At 42.5% G+C, this 24180-nt stretch overlaps 1 protein-coding gene across 1 annotated transcript in view; it reads right to left on the bottom strand.

Annotated features, from left to right (window-relative positions):
• Positions 1-24180, bottom strand: part of TTC5 (tetratricopeptide repeat domain 5) — a 31310-nt gene that overhangs the window by 2988 nt on the left and 4142 nt on the right. Inside the window, exons 2-9 of the mRNA XM_056134067.1 lie at positions 22619-22751; positions 21739-21950; positions 21061-21211; positions 17848-17939; positions 8342-8398; positions 6261-6407; positions 5859-6073; positions 318-462 (exon numbers count right to left, since the gene is read on the bottom strand). Of these exons, the coding sequence (XP_055990042.1) occupies positions 318-462; positions 5859-6073; positions 6261-6407; positions 8342-8398; positions 17848-17939; positions 21061-21211; positions 21739-21950; positions 22619-22751 (1152 nt within the window). The remainder of the gene's footprint in view (positions 1-317; positions 463-5858; positions 6074-6260; positions 6408-8341; positions 8399-17847; positions 17940-21060; positions 21212-21738; positions 21951-22618; positions 22752-24180) is intronic.

The following is a 24180-nucleotide window of genomic DNA, read 5'->3' as shown; positions in this document are numbered from 1 at the left end:
TTCCCAGCATCCCATCTGGTCCCCTGAGCACCGCCAGGAGTAACTCCTGAGTGCAGAGCCAGGAGTAACCCCTGTGCATAGCCGGGTGTGACCCAAAAAGCAAAAAAAAAAAAAAAAAAGTTATATTGACAGGAATATGTGTATATGTGTCTAATGTGTCTACACAAATATACCATACACACATGTACACACATACACAAACACACACACACACACACACACACACACACACACACACATATATTACTTTACCAAATGTCTAATTTGGTTGCTCTTTCAGGGACCGAGTTGGGAAAGCATCCTAGCCCATCACTTACCTTTCCCTTGTGCTGAATTCGGTGGAGCCGAAGGCTGGGTTCAGGAATGGCGACAGAGTCCCCAATGAGCACTCCCCAACTCTGCACCACATTATATACCATCACTGCATAGCAAGGCCCATCTGAATCTACCAGGCCGAATGTACTTCCAGGTTAAGATGGATTAAGAGTGGAGAGAATGATGGGGTGGAAAGAAATGAAAAGAAGAGCAAAATTAATGATTTTTAAAAGAATTGCAAAATAAACAAGTGCTTTTGCAGTTACTTATTTTGAAACTTATGACAGGTACCAAACACCACCACTTACATATACCTGAGACATCATTTGTCTTACACATAAATTAACAAACAATAACTTAACACAACATACATAAGATTCAAAAATCTGTCACTTTTCCAAGATCTAGGAAAATCAATGAACACTACTAATAACGAAAAAGCCCAAAAGATCACAGCTGAAACATTTCTAGTCCATCATCTAATTATAACCTTCACCATTAACAGTCTAACCATCACTATTAATTTAACTCCACAAACATTCAATGTCTATTTTTGCATCAAGCAATGTGCTTAGGAATATGATACCTAAAGAGTAAACTTTAGAGCTGAATGGGCATCTAAGAACTAAACCATCACTTATAGTACAAGTATGAAAGGTATGAAACAATGTTTCCATTATGCTAAATTCAGTTGTTACAGAATGTGTTGTGAAAAAATGTTCCAAAGGAGAAAAATCTAATCAAAATTAGAAATCAAAGGTTCCCTTTAAGCCTCTCACACTGAATCTTACAGGTTGAAAAATAGGAGAGGTGTAAAGAAGAATATTAGTCCTATTGAAATTAAAAAAAAAAAACAACTTTCAACTTCTGGAGCACAAGGCATGGTGCGAGTTAGGGACTGACATAAGACCACTGGGGTGGTAGTCATGTTCTAAGGTGAGAGATATCTAGTTACACTGGTGATGCATCTGTCAAAACTCAGAAAATGTACATGAAGATTTGCAGGTCTCACTGTGTATGTGAATTTTACATAAAAAGAAAAAGGCATGGGCTGAAGAGATAGTACAGCAGGTAAGGCACTTGCCTTGCATGTGACCAACCCTGGTTCAATTCCTATTACCATATATGTTCCCCTGTGCACTGCCAGGAGTGATCCCTGAGCAGAGAGCCAGAAGTATGCCCTGAGCATCACTGGGAGTGGTCCCTAACAGCCCTCTCCAAAAACAAGAAAGGAAAAGGCCAACAAATACTCAAATGTTCAGAGGAAAATACGTTTATCTCTACAATTTGCCTTGAAATGCAACAACAAAATAAAATAAGATGAATCAATGATTAATAGAGGAATACACATGTGACTTACTAAAATATCAAGAAAAACACATGTGGCTGGGTACACAGATATTCACCGTAAAATTAGATCTTGCTGCATGTTTTTAAATGCTTATAATAAAATATTGGGGGGGAGGTATCTATATAAATAAGCAACAAAATAGATTACCCAGAGCATAACTATATAAAAGCACTGAGGCTAGGCTTTGCATGCAGGAGCTCATATATGCAATCTCCAGCACCAAATGGTCCCCTAAGTAGTCCCAAACATTGGCAGGTATGGCACCCCGGGCCACCCTCCCCAAAAAAGCTATTTAAAACCCTAAAAAATAATATCATAGTTGGAAGAAAAGACACAAGTGGAAAAATGACAGAAGACAGTGTAAACAGACAGAGACAAATCAGGCTTTCTACATACACTAAGCTGAGCTGACCTAAATAAAAATTCAAACGATCTTAAGAGTCATATTGGATTGGTAAAGTATTTCATTTTATTATTTTTTCAGTAAGGAATTTTAAATTCCTTACTGAAAAAAGGAGAATAGTCAGATTTGTATCTGGGTAACATTTCTTTGCACTATGGAACACTAAAGAGGAAAAGGGGAGCTAAAGACATTTCTGAGAAGTGATACAGGACTGAATTAAATCAGATGAGATACAGTAGCACAAAAACACAAATCTCATGAATTTGTTCATTGTTTACATGTAAGAGAATGGGGAAATCTAGAACAACTCTGAAGTATTAGTGGCTGTATAAACATCATATGAGCTGGGCTAGAGCGATAGCACAGTGGTAGGGCGTTTGCCTTGCACGCAGCCAACATGGCCAACCCGAGTTCGATTCCTCAGCCCCTCTCGGAGAGCCCGGCAAGCTACCGAGAGTATTTCGCCCACACGGCAGAGCCTGGCAAGCCACCCGTGATGTATTCGATATGCTAAACACAGTAACAAAAAAAATTTCCAATGGAGACGTTACTGGGCCCGCTCGAGCAAATCGATGAACAACGAGAGGGCCTTTACCTTTTACCTTATAAACATCATATCACTGAATGACAAAGATTTCAGGGAGGAGAAAGAGACTGAAAAAGAGGAAGAGGTGAGAAATTTTGACAAATTGAATTATGAGATTGCTGATAGGACAAAGGAATCTGAAACTTGGGAATGAGACCTGGGCTGAAGATTTACCAGTAAGCATACAGGATGCAGCAACTAAAGTCTGTGTGTTTATGTCATTAAGCGAGATTGATCTACAAATGATATGGTGGAGAACCTGTGCTCATGCCATCACCTAACACAATTCATGGCAAACACATCAGTCAAGCACAGCATCCTGGAGAACCAAGCCAAGCCTCAGAATTCTTCCACACAGTTAAGGCAGGCAGCCACAACCAAGTGATCAGAAATGAGGCCAATTTACCATTCTGGCAGTGAAAGGAAAATGGAAAGGAACAAAAATGATCCTCCTGTAACTTAACGTTTAGAAACTGAAAAAAAGAAGAAAAGCCCAAGAAAGGCAAAATAAATAAATACGCCTGTTCACTTGTTCTCAATGCTCCCTAAAACCTTTGTCAATGTCTTTTTTGTTTTGTTTTGTTTTGGGCAGTGCTCAAAACAGCTTACTCCTGGCTCTGTTCTCAGAGAACACTCCTGGTAGTGTTTGGGGGACCAAATGGCGCTGGGAATCGAACATGCACAGCAAGTGCACTACCCGCTGTACTATCCTTCCAGCCCCTCAATTATCATCTTGTTCTTCAACTTCTTAAATATATAACATGAAAATGCCTTGGAGAATGTTCTGGCATCTACTGGGTATTGTACTTCAGCCTGAATAGAACAGAATGAGAATAGTGAGAGGTTAAACCAGAATATTATGAAGCCATGTCACTCCTGGAACAAATCAACCATTTAATCAGACACTGATAAACCAAAACCCTCCAAAAATTTTAGGAGTCACAGATATAGTACAGGTGCTTGCTTTACACTGTTCAACCCCCATACCTACGGTCCTCGGAGCAGCCCCGGCAGTGACCCCTAACACATAAACGGTATAAGCCTTGAGCACCACCAATTGTGGTCCAAACCCTCCCTCGACAAAAATAATTTTTTTTTCTGCAAAACAAAAAATAAAAATCAATCATCCGGGAATTAGGAAATGAGTGAAGGCTCAAGAAGTAAGAGCACTGGGGCTGGAGCAATAATGCAGAGGGTAGGGTGTTTTCCTTGCATGTGGCCGACCCGGGTTCGATTCCCAGCATCCCATATGGTCCCCTGAGCACCGCCAGGAGTAATTCCTGCATGCAAAGCCAGGAGTAACCCCTGTGTATCGCTGGGTGTGACCCAAAAATAAAAATAAAATAAAAAAGAAGAGCACTGACTAACCCCCAATATGCCTAAAACAACAGGCACCCTTCGCTAGGTCTTTTCTTTCCCTCCTGACACAACACAGAGATGCTCAATTAACAATAGTTTCATAATATCTCAGACATCTAAAACATACCATCTAAGTTCTCCCCATTAAGACTTAAATCCTAACTCAAAATTAACCTTCTAGAGCTGTCTAGGCATAACGTGTTCAAACAAAACTAAGAATCCCTCTTTCTTCAACAACAAAAAAAGGCAGGGAAATTTTAAGGTTCCCATTTGTCTCTTAAAGACAGAGCTGTCAATTCCCCTTCTAGGTATCTATATCCAATGAAGACAAAAAACACTATCACAGAGATATATGTGTATAATCACATTCATTGCAGCACTGTTTTAAATCAAGATCTAGAAACAATCCAAGCACATAATGACAGGCGATCAGATATAGACTGTGGTTGGGTGGGGCTGCAGCTCACTGATGGAGCATTTGCCTTTCATGAGTGAGGATTTGAGTTCGATCCCAAGCACAAGAAAAAAAGATGTGGTATGTGTATACAATGTAATACTACTCAGCTATTAGAAAGATGAAATCTTGTTTCTTTTTCTTGTAGCAACATGGATGGAATTGAAAGGGTCAAAATAGGCAAATGACAGTGAAGGAAAAATATAAATACCATATGATCTCACTGACACATGATATAAAACAAAAACACTGAGGGAATAACGTCCAATAAAAATAAGCTCTTTGACTCTAACCAAAGAACTGAGGAAGGAAGGCCAAAAGGGCCTACTAGAAGGATGCTGGGACTTCACTGTGGTAGATATGGTGTACACTATGTAGTGGGTGTGGTGCAATTTATATTTAAAACATAAAAACAGGGCTGGGGTGATAGTATGGCAGGTAGGGCATTTGCCCTGCCTGCGGTCAACCCAGGTTCGATTCCCAGCATCCCATATGGTCTCCCAAGCACCGCGAGGAGTAATTCCTGAGTACAGAGCCAGGAGTAACCCCTGTTCATTGCCAGGTGTGACCCAAAAAGCAAAATAAAATAAAATAAAACATAAAATCATTCACATGCCTACAAGTCAATGTTACCTCAGAAATATATATATATACATAAATATATATATATATAACATATGTATATATATATGGGCTGGAGCGATAGCACAGCAGGTAGGGCGTTTGCCTTGCACGCAGCCAACATGGCCGACCCGAGTTCGATTCCTCCATCCCTCTCAGAGAGCCCGGCAAGCTACTGAGAGTATCTTGCCTGCATGGCAAAGCCTGGCAAGCTCCCCGTGACGTATTCGATATGCCAAACACAGTAACAACAAAGTCTCACGATGAAGACGTTACTGGGCCCGCTCAAGCAAATCGATGAACAACGGGAGGACAGTGGACAGTGTGTGTGTATATATATATGTATATATATATACACATACATATATATTGTATATGTACAATATAAATTTAAATATATTAAATATAAATTAAATATAAATATAAATATAAATTAAATATAAATTTAAATATAAATATAAATTTAAATTTAAATATAAATTTAAAATACATTTAAAAAATGTATCTAATATATATTAAAAATTAAGTTGTCAAAGTTTAATATTAACATAGGAATCCACAGAGCACCAACCTCAGTGTAACAGTGAATGGTGGCAAACTCTACAGAGAGATTACCAGACAGTATCTGTTCATGATACAGGAACGGAAGGGAAACAGGCATCAGTGATCTATGACCACTAACAACATATCAACTTTCTCCTAAAAAGGCCAGAAAAGGAGGATAAATAGTTGAGAAGAATGAAAAGGAGAAAATTCAAAAGAAACTCACAAGGGAACCTTCTCCTCAGTAGTAAGACTGAACACCACTTTGCCCAGCACCACAGCCCCGCTGTTTATACCAGGCTGCAGCGCACTCAGTGGCCTGAGCTCCAGGTTGACCTTCTGCCCAGAGGCTGACTGATAGCGCCCATCACCACAGGGGCCAAGGTGGGCTGAGCGTACGCTTCCCAGCATGCTCTGCAACTTCTTGGTCTTCACCTTCCCCTGTGAAGGAAAGAGAAACAGATTAAGAGCCGGAAAGCAGTGACTAAAGCGTTTAGTCCTTTCTTTCCAACCTCCTACTTCTACAGGAGTCTTCTAGTCGTGTCTGTTCTATCTCTATTTTGGTGAATTTGGTTTGACTCACTGTAGAATGAAAAAGCAAAATTCAGCCTTCAGCCATCATCATTACCTTGCTCTCAAGGAGGCTGGTTAATCTATTCAGGAATTCCAGGAGCTGCTGTTCTCGTTGTCGGGGTTCTGGCCAGGCAGGGTCCAGTACTGCAGCACGAGAGAAGCCTTCCAGGGCCTCTCCATAATTCTCCTCATATTTATGTAACTGCATAAGAAGCATCCAAAAGTGACCTTCCCAGTATAAGTGTAGGGGATATAAACTGTGCCACTTAGCAATGTCACAGTTCTTTTCCGGTCTTACAGTGAGCAGCCTGAAGGACTGCCCAAGATGCCTAGAACCTCAAAGATGGAACCATTCAAAGCAGTTGACTTCCAAACTCTATCAAGTAGTTAGTCTGCACACGTAGGGTGAACCTACTTAAAAAGGTTTAAAAAACACTTCAGAAGTCTTCTAAACTGTCCCCTCCCCACCCCAACTGAGTCGGCCCTGGCAGCTGAAAACCTCCAGAACTCAACCACCGCCATGCTCAGGGCTGCTCTCCACACACTCGGATGAACATCACCCATGAGGAAATCTATTCTTGGACATCTCATATTTTACACCACCAATATACCAAGAGTATCACACCACATTTGATGAGTAGAAGGCAACCAATCTTAGGGGGAGATATATTTATACAGATCTCTCTATATATAAGCAGAGCCTCCTGCCCCTGCACCTGGCTGTCCTCACCGAGGCCCCTTGGAGGGGGGCGGGTTGAGTTTCCCTCCCCACCCCGAGCAGAGCCCCGGCAGCCGAAGACCTCCAAAACCTGCCACAGCCATGCTTAAGACCACTCTCCTCACGTTCGGACAAGGCTCACGCATGAAAGAACCGGCAGAGGAGCCCAGGCATGCAGGACCCGGGGCTGAGATCTCCAAGCCTGCTCGAATCAGAACTGGGCTTCCTCCACCCAGATCCCCCATCTTCCAGTAGGTAGGCATTACACCAACCAACTGCCCCCAGCACTGGATAATCCCATCAATGGCCAAGACCCAGAGACTATAAAACCCAGCTTCTGAGAGTGAAAAGGATTATTATTATTACCTCTTGTTATCTAGTTCTTACTCTTGGAGAACCCAGCAGGCTACCGAGAGTATCCTGCCCACACGGCAGAGTCTGGCAAACTCCCCGTGGTGTATTCAATATGCCAAAACCCAGTAACAATGATGCGTCTCATTCCCCTGGACCTTGAAAGAGCCTTGAAAATTGCACTTTCTAAAATTTCAGGGCTAGAATGAAGGAGACATTACTGGTGCCTGCTCAAGGAAATCGATGAACAGGATGACAGTGATACAGTGATATATATATATAAACACACAAGGCTCAACCTATAACAACATGTTATTAATCCCTTATAGAAGGGCTTAATGGCTCCTGGGTGAAATACAACAATCTTCACACACTTTCCTCCAAGAAACCTTTTTTGGATCACTCTTAGTGGATTATACAAATTATACAATGTATGTATGTATGTACAATATATACAATGCATATATTGTTTGTTTTATACAAGCAATACAAAATAAATTATTTCAGTTCTATTTTGGGGGCAGGGTTTGGGGTTAGGAATGGAACATTCGAAATATGGTGGTGAAAAGGGGTAATGGTGGTGGGATTGGTGTTTGAATATTAAATGTAATCAAATATTGTGAACAATTTTATAAAAATAAAATCTAAGGGCTGGAGTGATAGCACAGCAGGTAGGGCATTTGCCTTGCATGCAGCCGATCCAGGTTCGATTCCCAGCATCCCATATGGTCTCCTGAGCACCGCCAGGAGTAATTCCTGAGTGCAGAGCCAGGAGTGACCCCTGTGCATTGCCGGGTGTGACCCAAAAAGAAAAAAAAATCTAAAATAAATAAATAAGCTCTCCCCCCTGCCCCATTTTCTATGTCACTTCTACTTTTCCATCCCCTCTCCCTTCTCTCCAATAATTCTTCCAGATGCTAAAGTCAAACTGATTTAATGATCCTCAGAAATAATTCCGCTTTTCTCTTATACCTTGTGCCCATAAATATCCATCTACTCTCACAGGCTAAGACCTATTCATCTTTATTCATTTGCCCTTCAGATGAACACCACACCATACATCTTACCGTTGCCCTGTTCAGATGAAGATCAGGATTGCTGGAAGCTGTCCTGTCAACCTTCTCCTATTGGGAGATAAAAATATCATCAATGGATCATAGCTTGTCTTAAGAATGGAATTCACCTTGGGGCGCTGGAGCAATAGCACAGCGGGTAGGGAGTTTGCCTTGCACGCGGTCAACCCAGGTTCAATTCCCAGCATCCCATATGGTCCCCTGAGCACTGCCAGGGGTAATTCCTAAGTGCAGAGCCAGGGGTAACCCCTGTGCATCGCCAGGTGTGACCAAAAAAGCAAAAAAAAAAAAAAATAGAGAATGGCATTAACCTCAAGTATGGTGCGACCAGCAGGTCAATCTGTACCTGAGAGGCAAGTGCATCAGCAGCCTGATGGTGCCTTCAGACTTCCAGATACCCCAATATTGCTGCTGAGCCTTTAGTCAGACTCCAACAACTTGGGACCAAGTTTACAAAGAAAAATAAATGGCCAAAACTTAGGTATGTGGGAGACACACTCACAAACCACCTACGGCTCAGCTACATAATTGGAGGCAAGGGCTCTCTAGTTCCTGATCAAACTGCTTAACGGCCATGATCCCAGAGACTCAGAAACAAATCTCGGAACCCAGTGGTTTTTGGCAGAAATGCGTCCAGTCCCTGCAGTAGATTACCGGCACCGGGCCACCCCAAGGGGGAAAGGGTGCCGTCCCTCTGCCTGCTCACCCTTGGCGGCTCAGTGGCTGCCATATTTCAGAGGCCAATGGACAGTCAGGTTTGAGCCCACAATGACGAGACACGTGGGGGCTCACGGGATAGGGGTGGAGCCGGCCCTTTCCTCCCCACCCCAACGAGACCCTGAGTCTCCACCCACGAACAGCCTCTCTGGCTCCTCATCAAGCTGCTTAATGTCCATGATCCAAAGACTCAGAAACAAATCTCAGAAACCAGCAGCTTTTGGCAGAAATGCATTCAGTCCCTGCAGTAGGTTACCAGCACTGGGCCAACCCAGGTGGGAATAGGTTTCATGCCTTGGCCTGTTTGCCCTGGCGACTCACTGGCCGCCATCCTCCAGAAGTCATTGGACAGTCGCAGTGACAAAACACGTGGGGCCTCACAGGATGGGGGTGGAGCTGGCCATTTCCTCCCCACCCCAAAGAGACCCCGAGTCGCCACCCATGAACAGCTTCTCTGGCTCCTGATCAAGCTGCTTAACGCCATGATCCCAAAGACTCAGAAAAAAATCTCGGAACCCAGCAGCTTTTGGCAGAAATGCGTCTAGACCCCGCAGTAGATTACCAGTGCTGGGCCACCCCTGGGGGATCAGTGCTGTCCCTCCGCCTGCTCTCCCTTGGCGTATCGTTGGCCACCATCCCCCGAGGCCATTAGATAGTCATGTTTGGGCCCACAGTGACGATATATGTGGGATCTCTTGGGATGGGGGTGGAGCCAGCCCTTTCCTCCCCGCCCTAACAAGACCCTGGGTCACCGCCCACAAACTGCTTCTCTGGCTCCTGATCAAGCTGCTTAATGCCATGATCCCAGAGACTCAGGAACAAATCTCAGAACCCAGCAGATTTTGGCAGAAATCCCTCCAGATTTAATTGTTAAAATTTCAGAATTCCGGGTTTTCAACCCCTGATCTGCGTGGGACGGGCACAGAGGCCCAGCTCTGGGCAACAAAGCTGAACGGCTCCAATTCCAACAGGTACAGCCCGCCCCCAAGGGCCTGGGTTCCTCTCTGGGCACGCGCAGCTAGAAACAGCCCCTAGACAGCCGGTTTTCAACCCCTGATCTGCGTGGGACGGGCACAGAGGCCCAGCTCTGGGCAACAAAGCTGAACGGCTCCAATTCCAACAGGTACAGCCCGCCCCCAAGGGCCTGGGTTCCTCTCTGGGCACGTGCAGCTAGAAACAGCCCCTAGACAGCCGGTTTTCAACCCCTGATCTGCGTGGGACGGGCACAGAGGCCCAGCTCTGGGCAACAAAGCTGAACGGCTCCAATTCCAACAGGTACAGCCCGCCCCCAAGGGCCTGGGTTCCTCTCTGGGCACGTGCAGCTAGAAACAGCCCCTAGACAGCCGGTTTTCAACCCCTGATCTGCGTGGGACGGGCACAGAGGCCCAGCTCTGGGCAACAAAGCTGAACGGCTCCAATTCCAACAGGTACAGCCCGCCCCCAAGGGCCTGGGTTCCTCTCTGGGCACGCGCAGCTAGAAACAGCCCCTAGACAGCCGGTTTTCAACCCCTGATCTGCGTGGGACGGGCACAGAGGCCCAGCTCTGGGCAACAAAGCTGAACGGCTCCAATTCCAAACAGGAGACATTCCCAACTCCTCGCCCAGTGCCAGGAACTCTTTCCGGAGCCGCGGCCGCTAATGCGGCCGCGAAATATTTTCCCACTACATATGCCATAGGAACCATAAGCTAACTTCTTAGATGGAAACTTCTCTATTTTAGCTCAGCCACTAGAAACACAGTTGCCAAGAACTCATAAGCCTATCTTAACTCACACTGCATAACAAGCAGAATAGTAACACTGAACGTGAAGGACTAAACCACACCTCTCACAATGGTAAAGCAACGCAAAAGCCCACCAAACATTCATATTGAAGAGTCTAGCCCAGATGACACCAACAGTACTGTAGTGTTAGACAACCTCTCTGACAAGGAATTCAGAAGGGAGCTACTTAGGATGCTTAGGGAATTAAAAGAAACAATGGAAACCAATGCCAATAGAAGACAAGAGGATCTGAAGGCAGAAATGAGGAAAATGCAATCAGAAATGGCAGACCTGAAAAATCTCGTAGGCGAATTGAAAAGCTCAGTGGAAGGCCTCAGCAGCAGAGTAACAGCGGCTGAGAACAGAATCAGTGAGCTCGAAGATGAAGTTCAGAGACTCTCCCGAAAAGAGCAGAAAATGGAAAAGAGACTCACAATTCGGGAACAGATGGCAAGAGAAGATCGTGATGAAGCCAAGAGGGGTAACATAAGAATTATTGGAGTCCCAGAGGGACAGGAAGAAAACCTCGATGAAGAAGAAACTGTCAAAGACATCATTGCTACAACATTTCCAGAGCTGAAGAAAACTTGTGACCACATTCAGGAGGCCCGAAGGGTACCAGCTAGAAGAAATCCGAATAAAAATACCCCAAGACACATTCTGATCAAAATGACCAAAACCTTAGACAGAGACAAAATTCTGAAAGCAGCAAGATCGAAGAAAGAAATCTCTTACAAAGGAGCATCCTTAAAATTCACAGCTGATTTTTCTGATGAAACCCTCATGGCCCGAAAACAGTGGTGGGACATAGTAAAAAAACTCAATGAAATAAATGCCTCCCCCAAAATACTTTTCCCAGCAAGACTCTCATTCATAATAGAAGGAACAACACACAGTTTCACAGACAAACAACAGCTCAGGAACTTCATAGACTCAAAACCATGGTTACAAGAACAACTAAATGGGCTACTTTAAGGCAAGAAAGGCCCCTCAAATACACCAAATTTTAACATAACAATGGGACAAAATCCCATAACAATAATCTCTCTCAGTGTCAATGGGCTAAACACACCAATTAAAAGACATAGAGTGGCAGGATGGATTCGAAAATTGAACCCAACATTCTGCTGCCTGCAAGAAACGCATCTCAATAGTCAAAGCAAACACAGACTCAGAGTCAAAGGCTGGAAAACAATCCTACAGGCAAACAGCTCCCATAAAAAAGCTGGGGTAGCCATCCTAATATCAGACCACGTTGATTTCAGAGTGAGGAAGGTCATAAGAGACAGTGAAGGCCATTACTTATTGATCAGAGGATCTGTACAACAGGAAGAACTTACAATAATAAATGTATATGCACCTAATGAGAGACCAGCAAAGTACTTAAAACAACTACTCATAGATTTGGAAAAAGACATCAATAGCAACACAATACTAGTGGGAGACTTCAACACTGCTTTGTCACCTCTTGATAGATCAACCAGACTCAAGCTTAGCAAGGACATACTTCATTTGAGGGAAACAATGGAAGAAAGGGACTTAGTAGATATATACAGGACACTTCATCCACAAAAAGCTGAATACACATTCTTCTCAAGCGTACATGGAACATTCTCCAAGATAGACCACATGCTGAGCCACAAAACATGCCTCCATAAAATTAAGAAGGTAGAGATTGTATCAACAATCTTCTCAGACCATAATGCGCTGAAATTAGAAGTAAATCACACACAAAAACAGAAAACTAAATCAAACACCTGGAAATTAAACAGTGCACTATTGAACAACGAGTGGATTAGACAGGAAATCAAAGAGGAAATCAAAAGATTCCTAGAAACGAATGAAAATGAGAACACGAGTTACCAAAACTTATGGGACACAGCAAAGGCTGTGTTAAGAGGAAAGTTTATAGCTCTACAAGCATTCCTCAGGAAGGAGGAGCGAGCACACATAAGTAACCTAACCTCACAACTTAAGAGCTTGGAGAAGGACCAAAAAAAGGAGCACAACCCGAACAGGAGAAAGGAAATAATAAAACTCAGAGCAGAGATTAACGAGATGGAAACCCAAAAAACAATCCGAAAGATCAATGAAACCAAGAGCTGGTTCTTTGAGAAAATTAACAAGATCGATAAGCCTCTAGCAAAACTCACAAAGAAAGGGAGAGAGAAAACCCTAATAAACCGAATCAGAAATGAAAAGGGGGTCATTACAACAGAAACCACAGAAATTCAGAGGATCCTCAGGGAGTACTTTGAGAAGCTTTATGCCACGGAACATCAAAACCTCGAGGAAATGGATAAATTCCTAGACTCCTACAGACTCCCAAGGCTGAACCAAGAAGACCTGGAATACCTGAACAGACCTATCACCATCAAGGAAATTGAAATGGTAATAAAAAGTCTCCCCAAACACAAAAGTCCTGGCCCGGATGGATTCACTAGTGAATTCTTCCAAATCTTTAAAGAGGACTTACTCCCAATGCTCTTTAAGCTTTTCCACGAAATTGAAATATCAAAAACACTTCCAAACAGTTTCTACGAAGCAAATATCACACTGATACCAAAAGCAGACAGAGATACCACAAAGAAAGAGAATTACAGGCCGATATCCCTGATGAACACAGATGCAAAGATCCTCAACAAACTACTAGCAAATAGAATCCAACTACTCATCAAAAAGATCATACACCATGACCAAGTAGGATTCATCCCAGGGATGCAAGGATGGTTCAACATTCGGAAATCAATCAACATAATCCACCATATCAACAAAAGAAAAGATAAAAAGCATATGATCATATCAATAGATGCAGAGAAAGCATTTGATAAGATCCAGCACCCCTTTATGATGAAAACCCTAGCCAAAATGGGTATAGAGGGGACCTTCCTCAACATAATTAAAACCATCTACCACAAGCCTACAGCAAGCATCATCCTCAATGGGGAAAAACTGAGAGCCTTCCCTCTAAGATCAGGGACGAGACAGGGATGCCCACTCTCTCCACTGCTGTTCAATATAGTACTGGAAGTACTTGCAATAGCGATTAGGCAGGAAAAAGATATTAAGGGCATTCAGGTAGGAAAGGAAGAAATCAAGCTCTCACTATTCGCAGATGATATGATACTCTACTTAGAGAACCCAATAACTTCCACCAAAAAACTCCTAGAAACAATAGACTCGTATAGTAAAGTTGCAGGTTATAAAATCAATACCCAAAAGTCCATGGCTTTCCTATACGCAAACAGTGAGAGAGAAGAAAGCAACATGAAAAAAACAATCCCATTCACAATTGTGCCCCAGAAAATCAAGTACCTAGGAATCAGCTTAACTAAGGAAGTAAAGGACCTGTACAAAGAAAACTACAAAACGCTACTTCAGGAAATAAAAGAGGACATGAGGAAATGGAAAGATATCCCCTGCTCATGGGTCGGGAGACTTAACATTGTCAAAATGGCAATACTACCGAAAGCATTGTATAAATTCAATGCAATCCCTATAAGGATACCCATGACATTCTTCAAAGAAATGGAGCAAACACTCTTGAAATTTATATGGAACAATAAGCCCCCACGAATAGCTAAAGCAATTCTTGGGAAAAAGAAAATGGGAGGAATCAACCTCCCGAACTTCAAACTGTACTACAAAGCAGTAATAATTAAAACAGCATGGTACTGGAACAAAGGCAGAACTGCAGACCAATGGAACAGGGTTGAATACACTGACATCTCCCCTCAATCATATGCTCATCTAATCTTTGATAAAGGTGCAAGTAATGTGAAGTGGAGTAAGGAAAGCCTCTTTAATAAATTGTGTTGGCATCACTGGACGGCTACATGCAAAAAAATAGGCTCAGAACTCTGCCTAACACCATGTACAAAAGTAAGATCAAAATGGATTAAAGACCTCAACATCAGACCAGAAACCATAAGGTACATTGAAGATAAAGTTGGCAAAACCCTCCATGACATTGAAGCTAATGGTATCTTCAAAGATGCCACGCCACTGGCCGAGCAAGTGAAAACAGAGATAGATAAATGGGACTATCTTAAACTAAGAAGCTTCTGCACCTCCAAAGAAACAGTGACCAAAATACAAAGACAGTCTACAGAATGGGAAAGGATATTCACCGAATACACATCTGACAAGGGGTTGATATCCAGGATATACAAAATACTGGTTAAACTCCACAAGAAGAAAACATCCAACCCCATCCAAAAATGGGGCAATGAAATGAACAGAAACTTTCTCAAAGAAGAAATCCGAATGGCAAAAAAGCACATGAGAAAATGCTCTACATCATTAATCATCAGGGAGATGCAGATCAAAACCACAATGAGATACCATCTCACACCTCAGAGACTGGCCCACATTCAAAAGAACAAAAGCAACCGATGCTGGCGTGGATGTGGCGAGAAAGGGACACTCCTTCACTGTTGGTGGGAATGTCCACTGGTTCAGCCCTTCTGGAAAACAGTATGGACGATTCTCAAAAAATTAGAAATTGAGCTCCCATTTGACCCAGCAATACCACTCCTAGGAATATATCCCAGAGAGGCAAAAATGTATAGTCGAAGTGACATCTGCACTTGTTTGTTCATTGCAGCACTCTTTACAATAGCCAGAAACTGGAAGAAACCTGAATGCCCAAGAACAGATGACTGGTTAAAGAAACTTTGGTACATCTACACAATGGAGTACTATGTAGCTCTTAGAAAAGATGAAGTCATGAAATTTACATACAAGTGGTACAACATGGAAAGTATCATGCTAAGCGAAATGAGTCAGAAAGAGAGGGATAGACATAGAAAGATTGCATTCATCTGGGGGATATAAAGTAACAAAGTATGAGATTAATACCCAAGAATAGCTGAGATCAGCACCAGGAGGATTACTCCATAACTTAGAGGCCAGCCGGGTATCCTAGAGGAAAGGGCTGTTCAGATAGAGAAGGGAGCACCAAATAAAGGATGTTTGGAGGATCCTCCCAGGAGGGGAGATGCACGTCGAAAGTAGACTATGGACTGAACATGTTTGCCACTCAATGCCTCTTTTGCAGACCATAACACCCAAAAGGAGAGAGTGAACACAGGGGATTGCCCTGCCACAGAGACAGGGGGGATGGGGGGATGGGGGTGGGAGGGATATTATCCATGGTGGTGGAAAATGGGCACTGGTGGAGGGATGGGTATCTGATCATTGTATAATTGAAACCAAAGCACAAAAAATTGTAAATCTACAACTTTAAAAAAAAATAAAATAAAATAAAGGGGAAAAAAAAATTTAAAAAAAAAAAAAAAGAAAAGATGAAGTCATGAAATTTACATACAAGTGGTACAATATGGAAAGTATCATGCTAAGCGAAATGAGTCAGAAAGAGAGGGATAGACATAGAAAGATTGCATTCATCTGGGGGATATAAAGTAACAAAGTATGAGATTAATACCCAAGAATAGCTGAGATCAGCACCAGGAGGATTACTCCATAACTTAGAGGCCAGCCGGGTATCCTAGAGGAAAGGGCAGTTCAGATGAGAAGGGAGCACCAAATAAAGGATGTTTGGAGGATCCTCCCAGGAGGGGAGATGCATGTCGAAAGTAGACTATGGACTGAACATGTTTGCCACTCAATGCCTCTTTTGCAGACCACAACACCCAAAAGGAGAGAGAGAACACAGGGGATTGCCCTGCCACAGAGACAGGGGGGATGGGGGGATGGGGGTGGGAGGGATATTATCCATGGTGGTGGAAAATGGGCACTGGTGGAGGGATGGGTATCTGATCATTGTATAATTGAAACCAAAGCACAAAAAATTGTAAATCTACAACTTTAAAAAAAATAAAATAAAATAAAGGGGAAAAAAAAAAAATTTCGGAATTCCAAAATATGTGGCCACTACTGCGGCTGCACGACATCATATGTTATTCATAATCAGCAGTAGAAAGCAAACTGTTGTCTTTTCAGCAAATCTGAGTGTTGAGGTAAAATCCCAAATAATAATTGTGGGTCTGGTGTCAAAATATTGAATGTAATCAAAGTAGAGAGAGAGTAATGTGGAGATCATCTGCCCCACAGGTAGAGGGAGGGTGTGGGATGGGGGGTATACTGGGGTTTTTGGTGATAGAAAATGGCACTGGTGAAGAACGGGTGTTTCATCATTGTATGACCTGAAAGCTTTGTAACTGCTCTCATGGTGATTCAATAAATAAATTTATAAAAAAGGAAAAAAAATGGTATTCACAACATGTTGTAGACTTTTGTGTTTCTTTGGGGGGGAGTCACACCCTGCAATGCACAGGAGTTACTCCTGGTTCTGCACAGTGGACCATATGGGTTTCTAGGAATCGAACTCAGGTGGCCGTGTACAAAGCAAATGCCCTATCCACTGTGCTATCACTCCAGTCCCCTGTTGTAGACTTTTTTACCTAAAAAAAAATTTAAGTTTCTTCCTTGTCAAAATGTGACACATACCCACACTGTTGAACAGTCATGGCTTGTGTGGTATAGTCTTATCCAATCCCTGAAATCTCAGGAATTTAAGTTTTCTGCATGCACATGAGACTATAAAGCATGATATATATATATATATATATATATATATATATATATATATATATATTTGACACTGTAAACCCCTAAGAAATGTGGAAATATTCTAAATATTTTTTGTTCTGAATAAAGTCCACGAATGTAATAAAGTTTACTTAATGCACAAAACAAAACATGGTGGGATGGGCTCTGTCATTGGGTTGTACATGCCTATAAGAAATCTAGATAGTTCAAGGAGTTTCCTCAAGTGAGGTACACTGAGGTACCACACTGCAAATGTTGCCTAGTATCGATAAGAAGAAACAAGTTACTTCCATAGACAGAATTTTGCAAAACCATACACATTCAATGCCAGCAAATACTACCCATGAGTAAAGAGCCACAGGAGGGCGCAATGACACTATGGTTTCTACTACTACTACTAGTACTACTCCCTTTATACATTGGGTGACCGTAACTCTTGGTACTTACCGCTTGGGCATAGGCACTGAGGGCTTGCTGGGAGATCTTCGGGTTCTGGCCAGTGCTGAAGTAAAGGGAAAGGTATGCATTCCCCAATATATCTGAAAGAGAAACACAAGTTTCTGGCTCTACATGTTAGGAGTTTGAAAGCTGATGCTCTGTTAATAAGCAAAAAACTGACTGCACTGAAATATTCCCAACTCTTTTTGACCCCACTAGAGAAAGGACACACAAAGCAAATAAATGACCCAGAAGTAGGAACAGCCAAACATAGGGAGTTACGGGTTACTGGAACAGAAACTCACAAACTGTTACAAGTAACAGTGCTGATGTCAGACAACTTGGACTGTAATTAATGAGTTGTCAGATTCTCAGGGTGGACATGTCTGGAAGTTACAAAATTTTCATGGCTAGAAACAATCAAAGCGACCTACGTAGGACTTTCATCAACAGGCTTGACCAGATTCCCTGGTCAGCAAGAATCAGAGAAAACCAAGGAGTAATGGGGTTGGAGTTGGATGGGAGGGGTCTAAGGGCCATTGGTGAAAAGAAGCCAACAGTCTGGTGATGGATGTGATGTCAGAATGCTATATGCATGAAGCCCTATTATTATTGTGAATCACAGTGCCTCAACAAAAACTGAGGGTAAAAGAGAATCAAGATGGTCAAGTAGGGGCTGGAGTGACAGCACAGCAGGTAGGGCATTTGTCTTGCATGCAGCAGACCCGGTTTCAATTCCCAGGATCCCTTATGGTGCCCTGAGTACCTCCAAGAGTAAATCCTGAGAACAGAGCCAGAAATAACCCCTGGAAGCAAAGATAAACAAATGGGACTATCTTAAACTAAGAAGCTTCTGCACCTCAAAAGAAACAGTGTCCAAGATACAAAGACAGCCCATGGAATGGGAAAGGTTATTCACCCAATACCCATTGGATATGGGGTTAATATCAAAGATATACAAGGCACTGGTTGAGCTCTACAAGAAAAAAACATCCAACCCCATCAGAAAATGGGGCAATGAGATAAACAGAAATTTTCTCAAAGAAGAAATATGAATGGCCAAAAGGCACATGAAAAAAATGCTCTTCATCACTAACCATCAGGGAGATACAGATCAAAACAACAAAGAGATACCATCTCATACCACAGAGACTGGCACATATCCAAAATAACCAAAGCAACCAGTGCTGGCGCGGATGCAGGGAGAAAAGGACTCTCCTTCATTGTTGGTGGGAATGCCGACTAGTCCAGCCTTTTTGGAAAACAATGTGGACATTCCTAAAAAAATTAGAAATTGAGATTCCAAATGACCCAGGAATACCATTTCTGGAAATATACCCTGGGGCCCCAAAAACACACAGTAGGAACATCATCTGCACCCCTATGTTCATTGCAGCACTATTCACCATAGCCAGAATCTGGAAGCAACCTGTGTGCCCAAGAACAGACAAATGGATAAAGAAACTATGGCACATCTACACAATGGAATACTATGCAGCTGTTATGAAAAATGAAGTAATGAAATTTACCTATAAATGGATGGACATAGAATCAAGCTGAGTGAAATGAGTCAGAAGGAGAGGGACAGATTTAAAATGACTTTATCATTTGTGTTATATAAAAAATATATATAGTAGAAGACTAATATCCATAGCCATGGAAAATGGGCTAGAAGGACTGGTCAATGGTTGGATTCAATCACGAGTAACAGTGTTTGAGGCAGAGGGTGGATAAGATAGAAAAGAGAACAGTATGACAATAGCTGGAAATGATCACTCTGGACAAGAACTGAGTGTTAAAAGTAGGTAAAGGGATATTCTTGATAACCTTTTAATATCAATATTACAAACATTAATGCCCCAAAGGAGACAGAGAGACAGAGACAGAGACAGAGAGAGAAGAAAAGTGCCCGCCATAGAGGCAGGCAGGGAGTGGGGGGTGGCGGAGGATGGGAGGGAACCTGGGGACACTGGTGCTGACAAATGTACACTGGTGGAGGAACGGGCGCTGAAATAATGTATGACTGAAATCTAATCATGAACAGCTTTGTAAGGGTCTATCTCACAGTGATTCAGTAAAAAAAAAAAAAACTTTTTTTAAAGAATCAAAAGAAAAATTCCATCTTACAAGAGGGTAAGGAGAGAAAGAAAATATTTAAAACATGCTAAGGGCCTCCAGGATATGACAACAGTGGACCGTAAGTAAGAATAACATCAATGGATAAGCACAAAATAAGATAGAAGGCCAACAGGTAGAACAGGGGAAGGAAAGAGGTCAAAAGGGGGTCACAGCTGGAAAAAGACTGAGGAAACACTGCATTAGAACACTCTGTTTTTAAGAAGGCCTGTCCTAGGGATGGGCAGGGGGAGTGTTCTGGGGACACTGGTGCTGGGAAATTCCACTGGGGAGGGATGGGTGTTGGAACATTGTATGACTGAAACCCAATCATGAACAGCTTTGTAATGCTCTATCTCATGATGATTCAATAAAAAAAAAAAATTTAATTAAATTAAAAAAAAATTTTTTTAAAGGCCTGTCCCCTGGAGAAACTAGTTAACCAGAGTGTCAGTGACATGAGGAAGGAAAATAACCAACTAAAGCTTGCTCTAGCCTGCCTAATGGGAGAACAGAAATACCCATTTGAGTCTGTTCTAGCCATCTATCCCCTATAAGGAAATAGAACAACAGAGAGGTTCAAGATCTCAGAACCCAAGATCAAGATATAAACTATTTGGACCAAGGATGATATATAACTCACCAGTAAAGTGCATGTCTGCACTTAGGTTCAATGCCCAGCAACTAACTTTCTCTTTCGCGCGCTCTCTCTCTCTCTCTCTATCTATCTATCTATCTATCTCTGTCACCCTCAAAGTTCTATTTAAAGAGTTTCATGTCTGAGGCAAACCAGTGATCACTCAATATACTCTAAATCCCACTGGTATAAAATGACATACATGGACTCCGTGGAGCTACTCGAATGACTGAACAAAAACCCCACTTGCTCATGTAGAAACATAAGCTTCCTCTCTTGGATAGTAAGATCCAAGAGTTCCTAGAATAGTGGTTCATCAAAATACCTTTCAGGCTTCTTCAAAACAAAGATGCCCTGGCTTCACGCTCAGAGTAAGACTCAAAAGATGGGTTCCAGATGATTCTGGTGTGCAACCATGGCTGAGAACCACTGCTCTAGAAACTTGTTGGAGAGCATTTGAGAGCACTCACACCAGGAACGCCCATCATGAATATCCATCTGTACAGCCAACTTAGCCTGCTGGACACTGTCCATGACATGGCGAGAGTGTTCATCTCCAGAGTCAGTTCGCAGTTGGCGAAGCACCATTGACAGGTTTTGGTGGGAGACTTTGTTCTTGCACTGCAAGGGAAGAAGATGAAAATTCAATCTTTCCAGAATTCTGGAAATTCAACCTTTCCAGAATCCTGCTGCTCCTTTCCAGAGATATTCTATCAGTATTCTAAATCAAATTTTTCATCTTAATTCCTGCTGTCATCAGTAACTACAAGGATCAACTTGGTTGCTGACATTTCTTCCCTTCTCATCTACCCGAACCTTATGTTAAATTGTTCCATTCCCAGATCCCTCTCCCCAATTTCCTCGTCCAGATCGTTGCCCCCACACTTCCTCTCTTCTCTTCTCCTAGCTTCAATTTGATTTTACTCATAGAAAAATTCACAGAACTACATGATCCCATCCTTCCCATCTGCATTTTTGGGGTTTTTGTTTTTGTTTTTTTACAGGGGTTATTCCTGGCAGTGCTTGGGGCACCATTTGGGATGCCGGGGATCGAACCCGGGTCGGCCGATGCAAGGCAAACGCCCTATCCGCTGTGCTATCACTCCAGACCCCCATCTGCATTTTTAAAGAGGATACAGAAGGCTCACATGGGTGAGGGCTCCTGAGAAGCAGGTATGGGCAGCTGCAACATCCCCTTTCTTCCAGTACACTTCTCCCAGCTGGTTCCAGGCTTCTACCAGTTCAGGTTCCAGCTTCACAGCTTTTGACAAAAGCTCCTCAGCTTTGGGGCTATAGTCAGGAGTAACATTCAGTGCCTTTCCAGTTAGCATCAGAACCTGTGCCTTGCCCTGGGCAGAACCTAGGAGAAAGGAGGAAAAGTGTCAGACATTGAAAACTTTAACAAGATTATGGAGGTCAGACTTCACCAATAAAGAATAGAAATCTTTGAAAATATTTGAGCAGAAATGGATAAGACTAAATGTAAAAATTTTCTACTATGATCTAAAAAAATAACTATAAGATCATTATATAGAAAGGAAAAGAAATAAGAAACAGAAAGGTCTGTTAAGGTTACAATTATTCAAACTACAAGTACACTACAATTCGTGGCAATTTCAACAGTTAAACTTTAGGGAAAGTAGCTCAAAGCAATGTTTCTCAAACAGGGACCACTTGACCCCTCCAGTGGACCCCCAAGGGACCACAGGTGAAAAATAACACAAATAAGGACCATGGTAAAAGACTAGGGAACCAACCAGTAGGACAGGGTGTTCACAAGAAGAAAACAAGTTAGAAAGGATGCATTGTCAGGAAAAGGTTGAGAAAACACTAGTTTAGAGGACAGAAGTGTTGCCATCTTTCACAGGATCCCTGAGAAGAAATATCGTAAGCAGTCACAAATAAAATTAAAATTAAAATAATAAAATAAAAAATAACAAATAAAGTAACAAAGAATCTAGAAAAAGAAAGCAAAACTCCATTATTTCAGTGAATGGCAGGGGGTTGGGTACTTCTTGGAACTCTTACCCACTACTTCCTGCATCTGCTGCAAGGTTTTGTCCATCTCTTCTCGCACATCCTGTTGCTTCTTCCCAGCATCCTCAATACTATGACTCTCGAAATAGCAGTCTCGGAATGAATAGAGATGATCCACTAGTTCCTAGAAGGTGTGAGGTCCAATTAAGTAGAGAGAACACCAGATAAGAGCATTTGAGACCATCTAACTTTTCAGTCCTTCGCCTAAAAATAACCATTCTGAACCTCATTTACAAATGGTACAAGAAGCTGGTAGACAGGTCTATCAAAATGCCACAGATCGGGGTCGAGTGATAGTACAGAGGTAGGGCGTTGGCCTTGCAAACGGCCCACCTGGGTTCAATCCCTGGCATCCCATATGTTCCCCCGAGCACCACCAGGAGTAACTCCTGAGTGTAGAGCCAGGAGTAATCCCTGAGCATCGCTGGGTGTGACCCAAAAAACAAAGCCAAAAAAAAGAGCCACAGATCATGAAGGAAATTGGGCAGAGTCCCACAGCATCTCACAGTCTCATATACCAGGTTCTCAAACATGACAGCTCCTTCTCTCCCAACCCCAGCAGGACTTCCAATATGTCTTTCACAATACACAACAGTCAGAATGTATTTCACTTTTCTTTTTTTTTTTAATTTTTTATTTATTGAATCACCTTGAGGTACAGTTACAGATTACAGACTTACAAACTTTAGTGCTGACATTTCAGTCATACAATGATTGAGTACCCATCCCTCCACCAGTGCCCATTCTACACCACCAATGATCCCAGTATCCCTCCCACCACCCCCACTCCATCCCCCCCCCCCATGTATTTCACTTTTCAACTTGAAATATAAACAAAAGCTACTGAGAGACAGCAGAATGATAGTTTAGTGAGTAAAGCATTTGCCAACCGGAGTTCAATTCCTACCACCACATAAGGTCTCCTGAGCAGTGCCAGGAGTGATCCCGAACACAAAGCCAGGAGGAAGCCCTGAGCAGAGTTGGAGGAGGGGCGGGGCCAAAAGCTTAAAAAAAATGGGGCCAGAAATCAGGCAAGGCACTTGCCTTGCATGCAGTCCATCCAAGTTCAATTCCTGGCACCCCATATGGTCCCCCAAACCAGGAGTGATCTCTGAGGACACAGCCAGAAGTAACCCCTGAGCACTGCTGGATATGGCCCAAAACACAAAACCTTCCAAAAAGTTATTGATATCATCCTATCTTGTACCAGTCCCCAGAGAATAAAACTTCAATTACCCTTAGCACTGGACTTCCTAGCAAAAACAAAAATCTTAGCCCTTATTTTCCCTAAGCTAATATCTGAATGCATGTGCTGTAATCTGAATACATGTGATTCTTGTGACTATGACAAACATGTGAGTCATTGTTTTCCAAGCCAAAAAAAAAAAAAAAAAACCCTAAACTTAAACACCTCGGAATTCTTTCCAGGGCTTCTTTGTTTTGTTTTGTTGTGGAGAAAGGAGGGTAGGAACTGAGTGAGCTATACCCACAGGCTTTTTCTTGGCATTTTGGCCAGGAGTGATGCCCAGCAAGTGCTCAGGGGACCAGAGATT

This window comes from Sorex fumeus, unplaced genomic scaffold (genome assembly GCF_029834395.1).
Source record: "Sorex fumeus unplaced genomic scaffold, SorFum_2.1 ptg000098l, whole genome shotgun sequence".
Classification (NCBI taxonomy): Eukaryota; Metazoa; Chordata; class Mammalia; order Eulipotyphla; family Soricidae; genus Sorex; species Sorex fumeus.
This window is presented reverse-complemented; position numbering and strand designations above follow the sequence as displayed.